Source organism: Hipposideros armiger, unplaced genomic scaffold (genome assembly GCF_001890085.2).
Source record: "Hipposideros armiger isolate ML-2016 unplaced genomic scaffold, ASM189008v1 scaffold_305, whole genome shotgun sequence".
Taxonomy (NCBI): Eukaryota; Metazoa; Chordata; class Mammalia; order Chiroptera; family Hipposideridae; genus Hipposideros; species Hipposideros armiger.
Genome location: NW_017731655.1, coordinates 435,564 through 451,135, shown reverse-complemented (window position 1 = coordinate 451,135; position 15,572 = coordinate 435,564). Strand labels below are relative to the sequence as shown.

Here is a 15,572-nt window from a genome sequence, read left to right as displayed (position 1 = left end):
TTAATTAAAGTTTACTGGGGTGACAATGGTTAGTAAAGTTATATAGGTTTCAGGTGTACAATTCTATAATACGTCATCTATATATCACATTGTGTGCTCACCACCATATATTTGATCCCTTTTACCCTCATCTACCCCCCACCCCAACCCTTACCCTCTGGTAACCACTAAAGTATTGTCTGTGTCTATGAGTTTTTGTTTCTTCATTTGTTCGTCTTGTTACTTTGTTGTTTTCAGTTTTGTACCCATGGAACTTGAGATTATTATGCTAAGTGAAATAAATCAGACAATTTCAAATTCTTAAAATATTTTTACCTGAAGACTTTAACAGGCACAAGGTGAGAACCTTTCACAACATAACTAAACCACCAACATAGACATTCCAATCAAAATCCACACATTGCCCATATATTATCACCCTCAAGATTTGAATGAAATGATTTATTTCATAACATCCCTAGAGAGAGAGAGAGAGAGAGAGACAAAGTAACAAGCTCGGGAATTTAGGTCCGAACTACAATGAAGCAGCACATTTCCTTCAGGACAATTACTTATAATAATTACTCCATGTCTATTATTTTCTACCCACTATTACTTAAATGTAAAATATAAACTCTCCTACTTGAGAAATATAGAAAAAAAATCACCAGTATGTTAAGAAGAAATTCCACAAGGTAGATATTTCATATAAAATGTTTCATGCAACTTTGCAGCCTTAGCACTGGAATAATCTGATCTAATGTGTTTTTAGAAAGTAAATGGAAAAATGGAATAAGAGATATCTCTAATGGCTGAATGTACATAACTATAATATGTAAAAGGTAAAATCATCAACATTTAAAATGTATATACTAGTGGAAATTTGAAAGAATAAGATCTTGATGTAAAAAGACAGCAGCTTCAAAAGAATAATTAAATTCTTGGATGTGAAATGCCTCCTTGCCTTTTAGGAAAGCTTGGGATTGGCCAAAGTAAGTTCACTTTTATGAAGCTTTCCAGCCTTCTTTTAAATTTATTCCAAAAAATCAGAGACCTTTTTAATGAGTCAAAATTATATTTCATAAACCAAGGAACACATCCAGTTTTAAAAGAGTATAAAAGTAGGAGGACATTACATCTTCTTTAGGGATCAAGAATAAGGGAAGACAACGGTGAAGATATTTGAACCAGAGTTCCTTGCTACTTCCTTATTTTTTATTTATTTTTTTTAAGGTACAAAAAAATTAGAACACAAGTCAATATCTCATGGTAGAGGAAAATTTCAGAATTAAGAATAATTCTGAATCTTACATATTAGTTTCATTATAGTGTGATTTACTAATTAACATGGAGATAATAGTTCAAATTATCTAAATTCTCATTCCTTGAAGGATTAGCTCACCCATCATTATTTCTATTCGGTCTTTCATGCCTTGGTGAAGAGATGATGTGAAGGCTGTCGTTTTCCACTTATCTATTCCTTTCTGGTTCAGGCAATTTAATTTGACATGCACAAAAGAGAATATTTTTTCACAGGTATAAACATTGATACACTTTTATAACCTAAGCATCATACCCTAACAATTATGAGACATAAAAGACAACTTAAACATTCTACCATATACAATAGAGAGAAAGCACAAAAGAGACACTTAGAAGACGGGTTCTAAAAGCTCAGGAAGTAATTGTCTGTGTTCTTCATGCTACCAGTAGCTGACCAATGAGTCCAGAATTTCTTTCTTTGATTAATGTGGCAATAATAGTGGCACCTTGCCTTAGACTGTCCTGTAGCTTCTGCTCATCCTGAAAAGAAAGGATAAAACAATAATTACTCCCAAAAGAAAAGATGTCACACATTAAATTTTGCGGTTACTTTTCTTTTTCAAATTTAATTTATTTTAAAGTCCCCCCCCCAGCTTTATGGAGATATAATTGACACATACTACAATGGTATGATGTATGATATACATATATATTGTGAAATGATTAAGACAATAGTTATCACCTATCTTCTTAGAGTTACTGTTTGGTGGGGGAGGGTGTGAGAACATTTAAGATCTGCTCTCTTAGCAACTTTCATGTATACAATATTGTTAACTATAGTCACCATGCTGTACATTAAATTCCCAGAACTTATTCACCTTATAACTGAAGATTTGACCAACATCTCCCCATTTTCTCCACTCCTCTGCCCTTGACAATGAACATTCTACTCTGTTACTATGAGTTCTAGGAGCCACTTTTCAATGTCCACTGTTCTCTGGACTCGGCATTCTACAGAACCCAGACTATAGCCATAGGCATGGACTTGGTCCCCCAAATAAAGGAGAAATGTTCCTGGGAACACTTTTCATTACAGACAAAAAAATATCTGCTGAAGATACTAAGAAAAACACTGACACAATTTCACATACTAACAGTCTGAATCAAAAGATTATTCTCTTTCAATCCAATACCTGACCAACTTTCACTCTTCGCTGAAGTGTGAATATTTCATTGATGATGCAAACCTTTTCTTCATCTTGTTTCTGAGTGTCTTCCAATAACAGGCTTTGTTACAAACTGAGCACTGGTTGGGGGTGGGGGCACTGTAGGGGGAACCTGCTTGTTGTTTATGAAGCAAAGATCAGGCAAATTTATGAAATGAATGATCTCACAAGTAGCTAAGATGTGGTTTATCCTTTGAAAGAATATTGCCTATTAAAATATGTTTATTCTAATTATTGAGGCTTCTTCAAGCTACCAGGGGATGATAATATGAAGGGAAAGGGAAAGTGAACACAGAGCTATTATCTCTAAGGCCTCTGTGTTGTGAATTGTGCTATATTCACAAAGAGAGACTTGATAACCAACCTCTAAACTTGGCAGCACCCTTAACGCCTCTCCCAATGCTCACTAGGACCCACTACCTTCTAGCTCGGTCATGGTTCCTGAATCCATCTACTCCTCTCGAACTGCTGCTGCTAGCATAAGCCCTCCCTCCTGAATTGCATGAACAGTCTCTCTAAAGTTACATACTGTTCTACCCTATTTCCTACACAGCAGTCAAATACTTAAAAAAGAAAAAAAAATACAGATCTGATCCCATCACAGTCCTGCCTAAAATCTTCTGAAGGCTATCTTTAAACTTCAGGATCAAGCCTGGATCCTTTATCTGGTAATGAAAAGAGTCTCTTATCCTTCCAGCCTCTCCCTTAAAACCACTCAAATCTCCACAAAACACAGAACCGTTTAAGATCGCCCAAGCAGGCCATTTTCTTAACCTTTCCTCCCTTTGCACCAGCTAACCCCCTTTGCCGGGAAAGCTGTCCCACTCCCTTCCTAACTTAGCTGACCACAGTCACTCTTTGTGGCCCCACCCAGCTGTCATGGACTCCTGAAATCTACCCTGGCTCCTGTCTTCCACCAGTTTGGGTGAGGTGAATGTGTTTCCACAGCTGTGAATTCCTCTAGCACACGGACTTCTAGTAGTCTTTATAGTTGACCATTTATTCCACCAAATGATGCTTCTTGATGTGAAGAATTTTTCATTTTATCTTTGAATATGAAACACTTAGCTCAATGCCTAACACATGGTAACACTCCATAAATTATAACCAATTCAAAGCAAAGGAGGCTCTATGATAGAGATATCATCACCCTTTCAGTGAAACCCATTTGTTAACAATGGCCACTATTTCCTTACTTTGTGTACTCCTATTTGAATATTTCGCCAGAAGCCTTGGCAGCAGTACACAGAAGAACATTCTCTAAGCCTTACCACTGTCACCGCCTCCGCCAGCCCAGGCCCTGGGTTCCTCATCGATGAGGATGAGGATGAGAGACCACCGCTGTTACGCTGCTCTTTCCCTTCCATTTCCCTGATCTATACAGCTCTAAGGGGTGAAGCCGGGAAGAGGCACAAGGGGCTGACGGGGGCTATTTGGCTTCTTGCATTGTGGGTTTTAATGACATTTCAATACTGGATCTTAAATGCTGCACTGGTTTCCAGAATATCACAAGGCTTAATTCACATAAAAACAAATAATTCTAAAGCCAAATATATTTGGGTTTAAAATGTAATTCACTTATATGGGAGTAGATAATCATCCATGCATGTCACATCATAAACAAAGAAATAAGTATTCCAAAACTGAACAAAATACAAAACAGCCATAGATACGTATTTGTCACTGTTAATGATTAATTAGTTACAATGTTGCAGTTAATATACATGTACTCACAAGTCTCATTTATTAAATTAAGACATACAACAGATGATGATAATTAAGGTTTTCCCTTCAAAAATAAACCAAAAAGGCTATCTGTAGTCCCCCTTTGAAACCAGTTTATACTTGCCAAAATGAAAGCAGCCCAGTAACAAATGAAGATATGAAAAGTGTGGGGGGGAAATCTGTTTAAGATTCTGAGGCTAGAAAAATCACATTTCTGTATCTTAGAATAAATCTTCTGTGCTCATTTTGAGAGCTCCATAACTCACATATCTGTAGCTAGTAAAGAATTTAAGAATGAATTTAAGGATTCATTTACTTCTGCAACTTTTTTGTAGGCATCGTTTGGAAAGATTATAATTCAATGAGAAGAAGGTATGTTTTTGAACTGGATATCTGTTTTCCCTCTCTGCCTCAGCTCTGTTGATCATTATATCCTTAAAAAGTATGAAAATTTAAAACTGTATTAAACAGAATGGTGAGACACACACATACTAAAAAAATTCTGGTATGTACAAAGATCAGCTAGTCAAATAATTTATGGATTTCAAACTCATCTCACAAGTCCCTATCTCTATAAAAGTATTGATAACACAAGTAAAAAAAATGCAAACTCAAATAGACCTTTAAAAAGCATTTATTGATGCCTTTGGATATGAAAAACAGTGTTTTTAATCCTTGAGAGGAGGGAGCAAACGGGCATTTTAGGTGGTCATTTTATCACCATTCACTTGTATGTATGAATATATATGTACATATACATACATTCCTTTGTGTGTTCCAAACATTATATAATGTTTAATGTTAAGGCTAAGTAAGCAAGATCAACATGAACACTGAAAAATCATGTTAATAATATGCACTATTGATATGATGTGATGCAAAAGGCATTTATTTTTGTGGTCTTCCTCCCCAAACCCTTAACTCCAGTGTAATCATGAGAAAAACCTGAAACTAATTTAAAAAACAAAACAAAACATGTGAACATCTAACTAGACTATGTCAAATAAATTTGGGTAAACAGAGGGTGAATGAAAGGGTACAAAGAGGTACAAAAATGGCAAAATTGTGCAAAGGCTAAAAAAGTGAATACTCACCTTGGGCATATAAAACAAATGTCATAAACTAAACAAAAAGCTTTAAAAAAATAATGCATTAAGTAGAACACTAAGGAAATCTGAATAAACTATGGACTTTAATTAACAGGGGAAACTGGGTGCAGGGCTTACGGGAACTCTGTATGACCATCTCACTTTTTCTATAAATCTAAATATCAAAGTGTGTTATTTTTCAAAACATGTACATATGTGTTCAACCTCAGAGTCCATAACGGACAAGAAATATGTTGGGGATAAGAAATCATGACTAATTTTCATTGCAAAATATCAATACTATAAGCTAGACCTTATAAAGGAATTGAAAGAAAAGTGGGTACCCAACTTCCACAATAAAAACTAAAAGAAAAAATTCCCAAAATTAAATTTATCAGCAGTTTAGTCATTATCTGTAACTCTAGCAAATTCCAGGCTTAGATATTTTCTCTAGCAAAAAAAATCAAGTACCTTGATTTCTACATACCAGCCATAAAGAGCATATACTATAAACATGGCACCAATGTGTATACACCCACACACAAAAAATCATACATTCATTGAATTTAAAGAAAAACAGGAAGATATTTAATGATATACGATGTGTTGAAGTCTGCATTATTGTCATAACTGTAATTACCTGTTTTATCATCCTGTTCACTTCATAACAATGCCAAACTTTATATAAAAATGTTAAAATTATAAATTCTATCATCTTATAAAACAATAAAAACATAACTTCTAGCTGAAAAAAAATACAACATTTACACTTTTCCCCGGCTATAACTGCATTCATTATATAATACAAACCAGTAAGAAGGAAAAAACTCTACAGTAGTCATGTATCTTAAAATACTGAGAGGGAAAATACCAAAATATTAACAAGAATAATTTTTGGATGATGAATTTATGGTTATTTTTGTTGCCCCTGTGTTTTGCTATATTTTCAAATTTTCCATAATAAACAAAATTTATTATTCTAACAAGAAAAATTATTTTAAAATTTAGTTTCAAGACTTTAAATTCAGGGAACTAAATATAATTTGTTTTCATATAAAATCAACAATAAAGAACATTATCCAAATTTCCAGGGAATATTATCTCCTTTAAAATCCTCAAAAAACTGTACAAAGTAAAACATTTTTGTTTGAATATTCTAATCTTCAATAAAAACTTCAAGAAAGAATTATATTAATAATTCACAAGGTCTTAGGTTTCTGCTGACTTAAGAGTTTAAGGAAAACATCATGGAAGTCCAGCTAAAAATGACAGCAAAAATTATGTACTTACTTAATTTTATTTAGTATGTTAACAATAGCTCATTGAGTACTTGAAATTTCTAACAGTTGAATTTTTTAAATATTAGGAAGAATATCAGAGAAATTATCAATATAAAATTTTTAATTTTCTGTATCTTCAAAATGAATTACTTAGGATTACAACTCACCATGGGTTTTATCTAGAAAATTATCATAGTTAGCTATTTCTCTATTCCTTGTAATTTCAAGATCAGGATAAAATATACTATGTTTAGATGAAATATGCACAAAAGTTCTTATTGCCATTATCTTCTAAACACATAAGGTAATTCTAAATTTACTCACTAGTAATTAAGTCTTATCAATGGAATCATAACTTTAGTTTTCTAGTATATGTGTGTGTTTTTCTTGGTTGATGGGTAGGTTTCCTTTTGATGTTTATATATATATATACAGACAGTGCCAAAAAAAAATGTATACACATTTTAAGAAAGGAAAAAACTTTATTAAAATTGTAATGCTCAATATATACCGATAACAAAAGATGAATACAAGCCGTGTATGTGTGTGTGTTGTATACACATGGATACTTTGGTTGACATTGCTCAAGCAGTAGTTCGTCATAATCAGAAGTGTCTGGATGCTGATGGTAACCACTTTGAGCACCTCCTGTAATTGCAGAAGTCAAACGTGACTTGTATTCATCTTTTGTTATCAGTATATACTAAATATTACAATTTTAATAGTTTTCCTTTCCTAAAATGTGTTACATTTTTAAATTTACATTTATCTATATATATATATGGTCTTCAGTAGAGCAGTGAAATCTTGATGCAGAATTCTCATGGGACTAAGAGCCTTTGGCAAGATTTGGGAAATCAGGGAAAGTAGGAGATTTTTTATATTTTCACCCAAGATTGAGAATGACAGCAGCGCCTCCATAACTCACAGCAGCTCTTCTTTTCCCTCCTCCCCACCATCTGCCTCACAATTTGGACAAGTAAAGCCTACAGTTCCAGAAGTAAATTACTAAGAAGTTGCACCTTACGAGTGTGTACAAATGGTCAGTTTTCTATAATGCCTATATCTTCAAAATTCCTTACTTACTAACGGTCCCTTTCAATTTTCTCAAAGGACAAGGTTTGACAAAACTATTACCAGTGTACATGAACTTGAACAACTTTTTAAAAGGTATATTTTGAAACATTAAATCCTATCATTGCATTACACAGCTCTCAGTACTTGCATTAAGCATGTAAACAAATTTATGGTATGTGTTAGAATCAAGTTTACATGGACTTTGTAGAACACGGTCTCAAAGAATAGCAGGAAAAGCTACAACGTCATGATTGTCAAAATCTTTATAGACAACCTGAAAGGAAATCTTTTAGAGATATTCATCCTCCCTATACATCATTCCTAAAGAACACAATGTACCCTGTTAAAAGAAAAACTAAGAAGTTGAAACATATGTATATATATTTAGGCTTTAGATATCTCAGGGGATTACACAGCCCTGCTTGAAGGGGAAACATTACGACGTCTTAGCAAATCCCATACCTAAACCTTAATTCAATTTCCATGAGTTACAAAGCTGTCCTGAAATTCAGATGCTTATATTTTGATATAAATATTCTTCATTCATCCTTGTTTTGGTGAACTTGTGCAAAAATTATCTATGTAAATGCCACAAAATGTCAAATACTCTAAACAAACAAAAGTGTACTATGTATAATATCTATCTATTCAGTCTATACATATCACTATATCTATTTATCCATAAAACATACAGTTACAAAAATCCTTAGTTATAGACTTTATAAACCTTTTAACCATTTTGTTAACATTTATAAGATAATATCAAATTTAAAAAAAAAACCTATATATTTTGCTGATATGGAAAAAAAAATCTAATGGGAACACAGTGTCCCCTAGTGGAGATGAAAATAAATGTTTGGAGTTTGCAAATTTCCAACACTGCAGGAAAAAGCAGTCACCTATTGATAGATTTTGAAACAAAACAAAACAGTCATCTCCAAATGAAGGCATGTTTCTCCTTCTCATTTGAGTGAAACAACTGTCTCCCAAAACCGAAATAATAAAACACTCATAAAAATGCACTTGGATTTACTTATTAGCCTCATCATCACACAATTTTCATCGCCTTTAGTCTCTGTACCTAGAGTGATGCCTTGCATATACTGCAGGAGCTCCCTAAGTATGTGTGGAATGAGGTAAGTAAGAAAAAAGAACTGGTCAGTGAAACTCTGGGGGGCAGCACTGCTACTTTGCTGGGTAGTAAAGACCTAAAACATGCAGTGCTCACTGCCCAAGTGCAGTGGGGTGAAACACGGGCAGCCAAAAGCACCAGACGTCTGGCCTGAGAAACAAGCAGCTCATTATTGTGTCAATTATTTCTAGATCTGGGACTCGTCACCCTGTCATACTTTATTTTCTTACAACATCATTCATAATATAAATTCCACAACTTAATGAAGTTGAAAAAGTGGTCTCATACACAATGCCCCTTTTAATTAGCAGAACTGTTTTGATCCTACACAACTCACCCAACAGTTACCAAGTCCTGCCAGTTTCCTCTTGTGACATCCTCACTAGTCGCACTCCGAACACTCTCAGTCTCCATCCACACCATTCTGTACCGGGATTCCTCTAGGGTACCCTAACTGGTGACTTCTCTTTGGCTACTGTTCGAACCTCACTAGAACCACCATTTTCAGTATCTCCAACTCACATTACTTCCAGGGCAAATTTCACCTTAGCATTCAAGGCCATTCACAAACAACCTAATCAACTCTTCTGACCACAGTTCTCACACCTTTACTATACGGAATATGACCTTTTTTGTGACCATCCTGGTATAATCATTGTTCTTCCTTCTTCATTCTAATGGCATCCCAATAATTGTCTTTCTAATTCACATAGATTTTCAGAGACCTGGCTGGGATGGCTTCGTCTTATGAAATCATCTCTTTCACTGAACATCAGTAATTTACATTACCACAGTCTCATAATCTCTTACTAACATTTTTATTAGGTTTATATATGTATAGGTCTTATTTTCTTAGCTAAATTGTAGATAGTAAACAACAACGCTTCTACATTAAATTCTAACCTCAAAAGAAGTACTATACCCATAATAGGTATTCATTAAATATTTACTTACTGCATTAATTTCCTAATTAAATCTATAAAGATCTGCCTTTATATATAACCAGTAAAACATCTTTGCAACATCAAAGTTTTTATATAGAGGATACATCATTGTGGAAATAACCCCCTAAAAATAAAAATAAGAGAAAACCTTTTATCTGTACTTGGAAACTAAAACACTGTCAAAAGCTAGAATTCTGTGCTACATGATTCCACCTTCTATGAAAGAATGACTGCTCTGGGAGATAAGTGGAAGGGATATTGATAAAATTACACTAACATGCCAAAGTCATGGAGATAAAGGCAAATGATGTGGTGGCATTCTCTTAGATGAGGTGGCTGCATAAGTAGAAAAGCTACATATTAGGTGTTGGTGGCTGGTGGGTACTGTTTCTAGAATGTATGAGAAATGATAAGAGAAACAGAAAGGTCATTCAGAAGAGTTTCTTCTTGAGTAGATGGCCCAGATGTTCTTAAAAAAAATATTGATAACTTTTCCTGATACAGAAATACTGGTTAAATTTCCCCATAAAATATAGTTTCAAACTTTTAATGCAAGGAAAGAATTAAAATGGGCAATTCAAACATATATTCTTAGTAGCAACATTCATGAGAGAGAGAAGGGGGGGAGAGAAAGAGGTGGGGGAGACAGGAAGAGGGGGGGGAGAGAGAGAGAGAGAGAGAGAGAGCAGCCTTTCTTTAAAACAAAACAAACAAAATGAGTATTTAAAAACTTAACTAATCCAACAATGGAATAAGTGAGAAAAAATAAAAACAGGGATTCCTTTTAGTGACTTGACTTCAGGAAGATACCTAATACCAGGCTATAAGCTATATATTAAGATGTAAATAAAGACATAATGATTTTTTCTCTCCTCTTATGGAATATGTAGTCAGGCAACTCAGATAAATGCATAAACATATAAATGAATTCATAATTAGGAGTTAAGAAGCAAACAACAAACCTAATTAGTATCAAATAAAACAAGCATTAGAATTTTCCTGACAAAACATTTTTAAACTATATAAAAATATCTAAATAAACACGGACTCACAAAAATGAACAAGACTAGACTATAAAAATATATATTTAAAAATTAAAAAATAAAACTTTTGTGGCTCAGTTGGTTAAGAGTTCGCTGAAGAGTTTGAGCTCTGAGCAACAGTGGTTCGATTCCCAGCCCAAGCTGAGCTGCCGCTGAGCTGCCAACAAGTAGCAGGATGGCTCAGCTAAAAAAAATAAAATAAAAAGCTTTCACAAATGAAAAACATTGATGGGATTTTTAAAAAAAATCTCAAAGTATGGGTCAAACAACAGATTAGACAAAGCTGAAAAAAAGAGAATTCCAGAAACTGAAGACGTAGTTGAAGAAATTACTGAGAATTCAAATCAGAGAGAACAAGGAATAGAAATCATAAATGTAGGATGAAATTTGGCAGACATGATAAAATTTCTAATGTATATTTAATCAGCATCCCAGAAAAAAAAATAGGACAATGGGGAAATAACAGAGAAAGTATTGCTAAAAATTTTCCAAAAGTTATCAAATATAAGAATTCATTCATAAAGAAAACCCAACGAATTCCAAGCTGGAAGAAAAAAATTAAAAACTCAACAAATAGACAAACTGTAGGAAAACTGAAACACTAAATATAAAGAGATAATCTTAGTGCAGATAGAGAGAATAGACCAATAGAGGACTAACAGACTTATAATAGTCTTTCTCACAGCACCAATGATAGTAAGAACACAATGACATATTTGTGAAATGCTAAACACAAAATGCAAAAACGAACTCCCTACAAAACAACAACAAAAAACTATCAACCTAGAATGCTTAACCCTTCCACAAATACTCTGGCACTAAAGAATGTAACTCAAATGCACAAGGAAAGTAATTTTAGAAGGAAGGTCTAATAGGGCACAAAGTTATGGTAAATAAAGAGAAAGCATTAAAATAAGTACATATGAGTAAATCTAAAAAAGCTACATCTCCAAAAATAATAAAAATAACACTTAAATATAAAGGGTATTTAATAGAACAAAATAAAAATACTTGATAAGAACAGTAGCATAAAAGGTAAAAGGTGAAAAAAGCAAACAAAATATTCTAAAATCCATGAAATTGTTGAGAGTGTCATTAAAATACTAACATCAGATTTCCACATACATATGCAAAGTCAGGTTTCAAAAGACATACTAAATATCTAACAATAGAATGTGAAACTTCCAAATCAGTAGAGAGAAAATTGATTAAAAGAACAAATGGGGCTTTCAGGAGGCTAACGCCAATGGCAGCTCCCTTAATACTTTTTCCAAAATCAATAGTGAACAAGAAGAGCAAACAAAACTACACAGCACGCACGCGCACACACACACACACACACACACACACACGCGCGCGCGCGCGCGCGCACACACACATGCACACACACACACACCCCTTTAGTGTAATTTGAAGACACAGAATTTCCAAACTTCAAAATAACTGTAAGTTAAAGGGAAAAAAAATCAAAACGGGAAAACTGTCAAATTTCAATGAGCAATTTTTCATACGCCTCTGCCCTGTGACAAGCCTTTATGGCAACTAAAGGCAGTCTGAGAAAAATTTGGAAATAAGGAAGAGGGGAACTACTGCTGAGTATAAAGTTGATCTAAAACCATCACCAGAGCCTGCATTGGGTGTGACAATATTAATAAGTGTGGATGTATAACAAGAATGATCATAGGAAAAGGACTTCAAATTATTCTTGATTTGAAGTGGCAGTCTTCTCCTGGGAGAGAAAAACACAAAAAAGGAAGAGAGAAGCAATCTTTGGCAATTGAATGATAAAGGGAAAAAGAAGCAAAAGAGGAAATTTTAGAGTCCTGAAATGCAGAGGAGAATTAAAAAGTTGGAGGATACACAACCCCTTCCTTTACCATTAAAAAAGAAAAAAAATAACTAAAGAAACTAGCTTTTGCTACATTGACAGGAGAGGGTGGCATTGAATTAGGTATCTGTAAACTAGCCAAACCCACAACGATGAATAGGAGAGAACTTAGTACATCTATACAGAGAATTACACAAAAGAAAGAAAAGATTCAACCCCCTCAATTAATGAACCACCATTCAATACTTCCCCCCTCTAAAGAAAGCAACAATAACAACAAAAAATAAAGCAGATAAAACTCCAAACTGAATAGAATCTTTGCATAGTTCTGACTTTCAGAACAATGTTAATCTTTCACACATTCCAAAAAATAAACAGAATGAACCAGGATGTAGGGGTAATCCAAAATGGATTAGTGACAACATCGAAAGAACTCACACATATTATAAATAAATAACCAAGCTGAAGAGGGTGGCAAAGAAAATAACTAACCCAATTAAAAATAGTATTTTGATTCTGTATTTTAAGACAAAGACCTGTATACAATCATTGTACTCTAATTAGTGAATTTGTTTTCCCAGAGGTATTGGTTAGCAATTCTGAAATACACTTATGTTTATTCCAGGATTGAACAAGTAAATATACTGTTGATAATGGAAGCCAGATTCCTCACTTTTGGAGAAAGCGGTTACATATAGTGAAAAGGAGAGCCTAGAAAGATCACATCACGTTGAACTGTATACAGAGATGTCAGTATGAAGTTATGGTTTACTTCGGATAAACTATATATTATACACAAATAAACATATGTAAATATAGAAATAGGTGTACAAAAATACATATATTTCCTGGCAATACCTGCTGAAAGGGCTTATAAACAATGACACTCCAGGAACAATGAGCACCCTTTGTGCTCAGCTCTTGGTTTCTAAATACCATTATCTGATAAAAGAAATTTGGGTTCCTTGAAGAAATTGCTGATTCCAAGTCTGGGAGAAAAAAATGACAAAATGAGCCTAAAACATCTTTTGTGCCAAAAAGGAGGTGCTCAAAATCTGATGAGAACATTTTGAAATACAACAGAAGGTATCATGAAGGGGCGCTTAATGACCCAATTTGGAATAATCGAAACAACAAAATAATGAAATTATTCAGCAGAACCCATAAAATAAGACTAATACCCATGAGGACATTTGGATGGATGGATGGATGGATTGATGGATGGATACATACATACATACATACATAATAGGAGAGAGAAGAGGGAGGGAGAGAAATGGAGAGGGGGAGAAGAAAGAGAGAGAGAGAGAGAGAGAGAGAGAGAGAGAGAGAGAGAGAGAGAGAGAGAAAGAGAGAGGGAGAGAAGGAAAAGCAAATCGCCACTTCACAAGCACCACTATATAATTGTTTCCAGCCAGAATCATCAACAAATACTAAAATTAGCATGCAAAACTATGATAATAACTGGCATATTTACATAGTCTCAAGGTATCGCCTCATAAGACACTTATTAATTATAAAGGGAAAAATAATAAGGTTTCAGTGAAGAAACCTGGCAAGCACCTCCTTAACTAAGTGATCACAATTAACATCAGCAGTAGTGAGACACATGGACATCATGGAACCCCTGATAAAATGCACTGAGAAGAACACAACATTATTCCTGTGGTGTCCTTGCCAAGAATGTATACCGTGGATTTATTCATGAGAAAACATCAAACAAACTTAAATTGAGAAACATTATACCATATAACAGGTCAGTGTTTATCAAAAGTGCAGTCGTGAAAGACAAAGACTGATGATGTGACCCAGATTAAACAAAATTAAAAAGAGGTGACAACAAAATGCAACATATGTTCCAGGATTGGATCCTGGACCAGAAAAAGATAATAGTGGGAAAACTGACAAAATGTAATAAGGTTTGTAGATTGGATAATGTTGTTGCATCGATGTTTACTTCCTGATTTTGTTACTGTGATGATGTAAGATGTTAATTTTGGGGATTCTGGGTCAAGGGTATACAGGATTTCTTTACACTATTTTTGAAAATTTTATTAAATGTATTGGGATGATGTTGATTAATAAAATTATAATAAAATTATATAATACATCATCTGTATATTGCAGTGTGTGTTCACCACTCAAAGTCAAACCTCCTTCTGTCACCATATATTTGACCCCTTTACCCTTTCTACCTTGTCCTTACCCCCCTTTCCCTTTGGTAATGATTATACTGCTCTCTGTGTCTATGGTATTCATTTATTTGTTTCTTTGTCTTTTTCATTGGTTGCTTTCAGTTTTTATCCCACATATGAATGAAGTCATATGGTTCTTGACTTATCTTGCTTAGCATGATATTCTCGAGATCCACCTATGTTGTCGCAAATGGCACTATCTCATCTTTTCTTATGGCAGAGTAGTATTCCACTGTGTATATATACCACAACTTCTTTATTTAATCATCTATCGAAGGACACTTTGGTTGTTTCCATGTCTTGGCCACTATAAATAAAGTTGCAATGAACATCAGAGCACATATATCTTTATGGATGCATGTTTTCAGATTGTTTGGATATACACCCAGGAGAGGGATTGCTGGGTCATATGGTAATTCTATTCTTAATTTTTTGAGGAATCTCCACACTACCTTCCATGGCGGCTACACCAATCTGCATTCCCACCAACAATGTATGAGGGTTCCTTTTTCTCCAGAGCCTCTCCAACACTTGTTATTGTCTTGTTGATGATAGTCACTCTAACTGGTGTGGGGGGACATCTCATTGTGGTTTTTATTTGCATTTCTCTGATGATTAGTGATGCTGAGTATCTTTTCATATGTCTATTGGCAATCTGCATGCCCTCTTTGGAGAAATGTCTATTAAGGTCCTCTGCCCATTTCTTAATTGGATTGTTTGTCTTGTTGTTGAGTTGTATGAGTTCCTTATATATTTTGAATATTAGCCTTTATCAGAGGTGTTGTTTGCAAA

The 15,572-nt window shown here is 34.2% G+C and overlaps 1 protein-coding gene across 2 annotated transcripts in view; it reads right to left on the bottom strand.

The window, feature by feature from the left end:
* Positions 1 to 290: 290 nt before the first annotated feature.
* The window catches only part of CRPPA (CDP-L-ribitol pyrophosphorylase A), a 223,251-nt gene continuing 207,969 nt past the window's right edge, over positions 291 to 15,572 (bottom strand). For both annotated transcript variants that reach the window (XM_019659886.1, XM_019659887.1), the window contains one exon: positions 291 to 1,782. In XM_019659886.1, coding sequence (XP_019515431.1) covers positions 1,678 to 1,782 — 105 coding nt within the window. In that variant the 3' untranslated portion in view covers positions 291 to 1,677. The remainder of the gene's footprint in view (positions 1,783 to 15,572) is intronic.